The sequence below is a fragment of the Citrus clementina genome, unplaced genomic scaffold (assembly GCF_000493195.1).
Source record: "Citrus clementina cultivar Clemenules unplaced genomic scaffold, Citrus_clementina_v1.0 scaffold_2, whole genome shotgun sequence".
Taxonomy (NCBI): domain Eukaryota; kingdom Viridiplantae; phylum Streptophyta; class Magnoliopsida; order Sapindales; family Rutaceae; genus Citrus; species Citrus x clementina.
In genome coordinates this window covers 24,180,207-24,188,135 of record NW_006262688.1, presented here as the reverse complement: position 1 = coordinate 24,188,135, position 7,929 = coordinate 24,180,207, and the positions used below count along the sequence as shown (strand labels likewise).

The following is a 7,929-nucleotide window of genomic DNA, read 5'->3' as shown; positions in this document are numbered from 1 at the left end:
AAAGATAATTTTAGATTTTTATATATATATTATGAAATGAATTATCAAAATCAAATTTTGAAAAACTACTCTTTTTCATTTTTTAAAATTTGTTATAGGATAAAATGATCCTATTGAAAGTTTATCAAATACTAAAATCGACTTTTAATTTTTTTAAAATCACTTTTAAATCTTTCAAAAATAATTTCAAACAGGCCCGAAGCGTGAATCATAGCAATAGCACCATAGTATAAATAGATTTATTGAAATTGGAAGAGAAAGAAAAATTTTCAAGTACACAATTCTTCAAGGCTTTAGTGAGTAATTCATAAAATAAATAAATAAATTAATTAAAGCTTATTAATTACATTCTTTGCCATGTCTCCTCCTCCTTCCACTACTTTCTGGTTGTAGTCGAAAAGTCTTCGTAAGCTATTCATACTTTCGTGGAGAAGATGTACCCAAGTGCCACTCCTATTATTGTCCTACTTGCACACCCTGCTAGCACCGTCTCCAACCCAAATGCGATTACAGATTCTGAGTATAGATCATCATCTGCTGGGGAAGCATCAGAGTTTTCACATTTTCTAGGCAAAGGTTCTCCACACAATCCTGGATTTCCAACAAACGAATCATTCGTGAATGTGCTGAACTGTGTCGCTTGTGGTATTACTCCCGTCAGATTGTTAAGGAGGCTCATATTTGCAGCAGAGCAGAGGATCATAGAAGCTTCTACAATCAGTTACAAGTTGATGACATGTACTGCCAGCTGGCACCAGTTGGTTATGTAGCTGCTTGTGCATATACACGTGATAATTTTGTTAAGCAAGTTGTAAATAGTTAGTTAGTTTGTTAAACTTCAGCTGAGCAGCTGCACTTGTATATATATACATGTAATCGATTAGTAGATGGTTATAGTTCCAGAAAACAAAAGAATTGAATAAAGTTGAAGTTTCCAGATCTCATTTCTTTTATTTAACTTTCTCATCAGCCAAACAACTATTTTCTGTTCTTTAACTCAGATGGTTGTGTGACACATTAAAGAATGAAAGGGATGTGAGGTCTGCTACTTGCTGAGGAATTTGTCCTGTGAGCTTGTTACGAGAGAGGTCTAATGACTCTATATCACGGTTAGGTTACTCAAAGTTGATGGAATGTACCCTCGGAGATTGTTGTTGGAAAGGTTGAGAGTCCGAAGCCCCTTTAAATTGGCGATTGATGTTGGAATCTCTCCAACAAAATTGTTGTCGGAGAGAATAATTGCTGTGATCAAATTTGACAGCTTGGGATATTCTATCTCTGCCTTTGTTTCTCATTATTAGCAGTAGGGGCTTGACCTCTAAGCAACTTAGGCGGTTGCTTAGGGTCCCGCTTTATATAAAGAACTCATGAGATGATTATTTTGTATATAAAATGAGAAAGTGAATTTAAAAGTCATTATTATTCATTTAATTTATTATTATTTTGTAATTATCTTTTCCTAAATAAACTATCAAATTCCTATAAAGTTTGTTTAATATAGTACTTAATAGTTTTAATTCTTATAAAACCGATAAATTAATAGTTTCAATCCTACAAACTCTATTTCATTGTTAGAATTAATATGTTATAATTAAAAAGTTTTATGTTCATTTTAAGCCTCTATAAAAGCCCCACATTTTATTACTTATCCATTAAATTTTTCCTCCAACAATCAAGATACGATATGTTCTTGGTGTTTGAGAGAAAGAAAGAGAGAGAGAGGGAAAAAAATCTTGCTTCCTCTGCTTTCCACTCAAGAAAAAAAAAGAAAAAATCTAATCGTTTTCTCTATTCTCTATGGCTATTGGTCATCACTCAAATTCTCAAACAATTATTATAAAGATAAAGTTAATTTATGATTTCAACTCAAATTCCAGATTTTATCTTTTTATTATTCTCTTAATTAGTTGGGTTATTTATTTGTTCTTATTTCTTTTTAATATATTCTTTTATTCATCTACTTTTCTTGTGTGTGCTTGTTTTATCTATTTTGAAATAAAACTATATCGAAAAACTTTAGAAAACAGAAGAACAGAAAAATTAGTTTAATCTATAAAGGAAGTAGTAAAAAAGATGTAATTTGAGTTAAAAAAACCAATAAGTGAAAATGTTATAATTGAATTAAAATTTCATGGATTACCAACAGTAGAATAGAATTTTATTTAATAATTTTTACATTTTAGAGTGTTTAAAGAATTGATTTCAATAAATAATATATATATTTTTTGTCTTAAATTTTAAGAATAATTAATTAAAACCATTTGTCCCCAAATATGGTTGAGCTGGCCTGTTAGTGAGTAATCGGTGGAACCATAGTTGGTAAACGCAGCTAAATCATGCGGCACCGGTTTAACTTGCAAATATGTTAGCTTACTTGCTTTGAGATCTTTCATGGCTAGCTTACTTGCTTGCTTTGAGATCTTTCATGGCATTTCAGCGGTAGAAGTGCTTTTATGGAAGATTACCTGTAAACCTATTATGAGAGAGATCAATGATGCGATGCTTGGGAAACTCAAAAGCAGTTTGAGGTTCCTCTATTTCTCCATGAAAGTTGTTGAATTTCAAAATGAGAACCTCTACCTCTGGCAGAGTTCCTAACCAAGAAGGGAAGACATCAGTTATTTGGCTATCCCCATGATTAAGAAATTTTAGCTTCACACAATTGGCTAGGGATTTAGGTTCTCTTCCTTGCAATGAATTGTTGTCAAAATCAATCATTCTCAAATTTGTTCTGTTCACGAAGGTTTCAGGAATGATTCCATGAAAGTTGTTAGCTTGCATTTTTAACACTGGCAACTTATCACAGAGGTTGCCCAAACATTTGGGAACCATGCTACTGAAGTTCGTTAGGGTGAGCTTTGAAGCTAGTTTCCAGAAGATCAGATGTTCTGTCAGTTTAAAGCTTTGGTGCAATACGACATGTCGACTTAAAAACTTATAAGTCCGTATGACAATATTATTTTGTCAGTAACATTTGAATAAGTTGAGCATGTGCTTGTCATGTGCAGTCACTTATCCTACACAAACACTGCATTATTTACTGTCGTTTTGGGCCTATGTTTAACGTGAAGGAAACACGTGTCTAGAAGCTTGTTATTTTCGGTTATGAAAGCGGGAAAATTCTGGGTTTTGTTTACAACAAACCCAGAATACAGCTGGCTGGCAGGGGATCTTTCTGGAGGCTCTTAAGCGTGTATATATAGCCTTAAGGGAAGTGAAATCATAGTGTGAAATGCTTGTAACTTTGTCTTTAAGGTTGTATTTTGTTCTCAGTGATTGAATAAAAGCTGTTGCTCTGTTCTTCAGTGGATATACGCCATCTCCAGGCCGAACCACCATAAATTGTTGTTCTTAGCTTGCAGGTTTTTGAGTTGTTTTTGCTTTTGCGTGATTAGTTGCTGTTTCTATATCAATTATCAGAGAGTTTAGAAAGGTCTTGGGGATTCTTGGTTGACTGATTCCAATCAAGATTCAACGAAGTTGTTGTAAGAGAAATCAAGAGCGTAAAGACCACTCAAACAACATATTTGGAGTGGAATTTCCCCTGTCAACTGATTGTTTGAAACTAGATAGGAATGGATAAACACTGATGATGGAAATGGGAGTGGTCCTTACAGCTTATTAAAACTAAGGTCTAAAGTATTCATTTTGGACCATGGAAGAACAAAGAGATTGTGAGAAAAGTTCAAATATTCCAAACTATTTATCCTTACATTTAACAACCATTGAGGTACCTGGCCAGCTATCTTGTTGGAGGAAAGATCCAGAGATAGCAATTGATCTTGGTTGTGCAAAAAAATATGGGAACTCGCTAAGGTTTCATGAACTGAACCCTATTATAGTGAAATTTGGCAAATTGGTATCGACAGTGGCTCTAGTGAGCAATGACAACTTGTTTGACGAGAGAAGTAATGCTGTTAAAGATTCCATGTTAAGAAGGACAATGTTTAGATCCCCTGTGCCACTCATATTGTTGTCGGAAAGGTCAAGCGCTTGAAGATTCCTTAGCTCAAAGATAGAGCTAGGAACAGAGCCTTCCAATTGATTCTCCGCTAAGCGCAGAATGTGCAATTGGGTTAGCTTTCTAATTTCAACTGGATTACGCATACGCCCTGTCAGTTTATTATGTTATAAGTACAGAGTTGATAATTTGCTAAGGTTCAACAAGCAAAACCGGATTGGACCAGATAACTGGTTAAGAGCCAAATTTAATTGAGTAAGTTGTGTTAGATTCGAGAGCAGACCTAAGATCTCACCAGTTAAATAATTCAGCTGCAAAAGGTTACCAAGTGAATCCGGAACTTTGCCTGAGAAGTTGCATGAAATGATTTCTAGCGTTTTCAAAAACAGAAAGTTTTCCCAGGAAAACAGGCAACTCACCCGAAAAATCATTACCAGAAAGGTATAGATCATTGAGTTTAGTAAGATTACCAAGTGAAGGAAGGAAGTTTTCCTGAAAATGAGCAACCTCTAATACCCAAGGAATATAGGGATTCAAGATTTTCTATTGAATCCGGAATCTTACCTGAAAATCTCGTATGTGAAATTCTCAAATCTACAAGGACACTGCTATTCTGAAATTCTGGCAAATATCCGGCGAGATAGAGATCATACGTCAGAGCGAGAAATACAAGTTTGGGTAACTGGAAAATCTCTGCAGGGAATTCACCTTGCAATATGCAATCAGTGAGAGATAAGAAAACAAGGATGATAAATATGCCAATGCATAAGGAACTGTAGAAGCAGTATCGACTTGTCCAAGGTGAAGTACTTTTAGGTTGGCTAACTTCTCAGCTAGATTTGCTAGACTCGGGCTTTGGAGCTTCAGATGAAAATTATTAAATGATAGATCAAGACTCTCCAACTAGCTCTCTCGGCTGGAATTTGACCAGAAAACGAAGAATTAGAGAGAGAGAGAGAGAGCTGTTAGTCTTGACAGGTTCTTGATTTCTGAAGGGATTTCAGAAAAGTTGAAGTGGTTATTGGAGAGAACAAACCATTCTAGACGGACAAGTTGAAAGAGGCTGCTGCTAGAATTGATAGAACCATTGGGGCAACTGCTTGTGAGATCAAGCCTGATAACATGACCAGTGTCTTCATTGCATTTGATGCCGTCAGTCGCTATTTTCTTCTTCCTGGTTCCATGATGCCACATTGGAATAAGCTGAAGGATAATCATAAAAAGAACACTGAACAACGGTAAGGCTTTGCTTGAATTGCAACAAGACAGAACGCAACGGTAAGCTGAAACATTGAGAGCAGAACAAGTTGTGCATTAAAAATAAGAATAAGTGAATAACCGCATAATTTCTTATTAAACATAATTCCTTTTAAAACTCTCTATGATAGGCAGGCTGGAGGATTCTGTTTTGTTAGTATAGTTCTGTGAATTTGGCAAAATCGATTTGTACAAAAACATGAAAACAAGCGCTTTGTACAAAACATCATGTAAATTAAGAAAAAAGTTATTTAAATATTTTATTATGGAGGAAAAAATTGAAAGATTACATTAAAAAAAAAGAAAAAGAAAACCAATCCCAGCCCTTTCTTCCTTGCCGACTATTAACCATGCTTGTCTATGTTGAGCACAGAATCTTGTTGTGGTACTTTTATTTTTCCATAGTTTCATTGTGAATTTTTTTTAAAGTGTTAAACCGTCTAAAGTATTTTTAATTATATTTGATAATTGGATTTCATTCTTTTATAAAATAACTATAAAAAATTGACTATTAAAATAATTATACAATTTTTTTTTTAAAAAAACTTTGGTTGACAATCAAACAACTCAAATATTTTTGGTAATTACTTTTTTCGGGTAATGTAAAAGCTCTAATTAAATAATTTCTATTTGAAAAGTTTTACAAAATGCAGCTAAAATCCCAAGCAAATTCTACGTGTAAACACACATGTTTAATATATTTTTATGTTTCAACAACTTGATTAAAGGTATTTCTATTTCAAATTACTTTTATGCCACTTCTAGCATTGTGATTGAGTTTTGATGATAGTTAACATTTACCAATTATATTGTTGGCACATATTTGATGACTAATGATATTTTTTTACAGTAGTTATATGGCACCCCATGTAATAGCTTGATGCTTCAAAAAGTTGATTATTGTTAGAGAACGCTTTGAGAGATTAATTTGTAATTTTAAGCGGTTCTTCAACTAAATTAGGGGTTTTTGCCCAAAAACAAAATTAGAGAATATATGGAAATTATGAAAAGTAAAATACAAAAAGTTCGCAGACCTTTGTACTGGTGCCCAAATCACTAATACCTGATCATCAATTATATGATTTTTTTTTTTCCAAATCATATCCTTTCAGGTTTGGAAAAAGAGAATGCTGCATTAATCTTTTACAACTATTATCTTAAATTTTGTTAATTAAAGACATGATCGTTTGATCAAATCAGGACAGTAATAAGGTACTGAATAACAAATAAGAAAGAAGCAGCAGCCGATATGAATGCCGTGCTGAAGGAAAAATTGCCAAGAACCATCAAATTATTAGCCTACTTGCACTGACAATATAGTACATATACAATAATAAAACGTTTATTAAACTTCGAAGAAAAGAAGGAGAAAGAAATTTAAAGCACAATACAAGAAAAAGAAAAAAGGTTAATTACATCCGTTGCCTATGTCCCCTGACTCTCCTCGTCCTCGCATCAGCCTTTGGTTGCAGTCGAAAAGTCTTGGCGAGCCATTCATACTTTCTTGTACTGAAGATGTGCCCAAGTATCACTCCTATTATTGTCCCACTTGCATATCCAATCACAACTGTCTTCCAACCAAATGTAAATACAGATTCTGAGTGCGGATCTTCTTCTGGTGGTGAAGCCTCAGAGTTGTTACATTTTTTTGACAAAGGTCCTCCACACAACCCTGGATTTCCATCAAATGAACTCTTCAAAAATGTGTCGAACTGTTTCCCTCGTGGTATTGGCCCTGTGAGCAGGTTATCTGACACATTAAAGAGTGCAAGGAATGTGAGCTCTGAGAGTTGTTGAGGAATATTTCCTGAGAGCATGTTACTGGAGAGGTCCATTGACTCTATCGCCGTTAGGTTACTCAAAGATGATGGAATGCGGCCCTGGAGATTGTTGTTGGAAAGATTGAGATTTCGAAGCCCCTTTAAATTAGCAATTGATGTTGGAATCTCTCCTACAAAACTGTTGTTGGAGAGAATAATTGCTGTGATCAGATTTGAGAGCTTCTCATATTCCAATTCTGTGCCTTTGTTACTCATTGTCAGTGAGTAATCAAAAAAACCAAAATAGGTAGATGCAGGATAAATGCTTGGAGTTAGTGTATCATGCATATATGTTGGGTAACTTGCATTGACATATTTCATGGAATTCCAACAATCGAAGTGTTTCGACGGAAGAATGCCTCCAAATCTGTTGTGAGAGAGATCAATGATGCGGAGCTTCGAAAAATCGAAAGCTGTTCGAGGTGCCTTTATTTCTCCATGAAAGTTATTGGATTTCAAGACAAGAACCTCTAACTCTGGAAGAGTTCCCAGCCAGGAAGGGAAGACATCAGTGATTCGGTTATTCCCAAGATGGACAAATTTGAGCTTCACACAATTTGCCAGTGATTTCGGGATTCTCCCACGCAATGAATTGTTGCTTAAATCAATCATAGCCAGATTTGTTCCTTTCATGAAGGTCTGAGGAATGCTTCCCTGAAAGTTGTTACTTTGCAATTTTAATACTGACAACGCAACACTGAAATTGCCCAAACATTCAGGAAGCATGCCGCTTAAGTTGTTGTGAGACAAATCAAGAGCATGAAGACCATTCAAACTGCATATTGATGGTGGAATTTCCCCGGTCAGCTGATTGTTTGAAATAAGATATGAAAAGATTGACGCTGATGGAATTGGGAGTGGTCCTTGCAGCTTATTAAACCTAAGGTCTAA

General features: G+C 34.8%; 1 protein-coding gene across 1 annotated transcript in view; it reads right to left on the bottom strand.

Moving 5' to 3' along the window:
* Nucleotides 1–3,819: 3,819 nt before the first annotated feature.
* Nucleotides 3,820–7,929, bottom strand: part of LOC18052185 (receptor-like protein 9DC3) — a 5,965-nt gene continuing 1,855 nt past the window's right edge. Inside the window, exons 2-6 of the mRNA XM_024190882.1 lie at nucleotides 6,658–7,925; nucleotides 5,047–5,164; nucleotides 4,526–4,669; nucleotides 4,381–4,470; nucleotides 3,820–4,112 (exon numbers count right to left, since the gene is read on the bottom strand). Coding sequence (XP_024046650.1) covers nucleotides 3,820–4,112; nucleotides 4,381–4,470; nucleotides 4,526–4,669; nucleotides 5,047–5,164; nucleotides 6,658–7,925 — 1,913 coding nt within the window. The remainder of the gene's footprint in view (nucleotides 4,113–4,380; nucleotides 4,471–4,525; nucleotides 4,670–5,046; nucleotides 5,165–6,657; nucleotides 7,926–7,929) is intronic.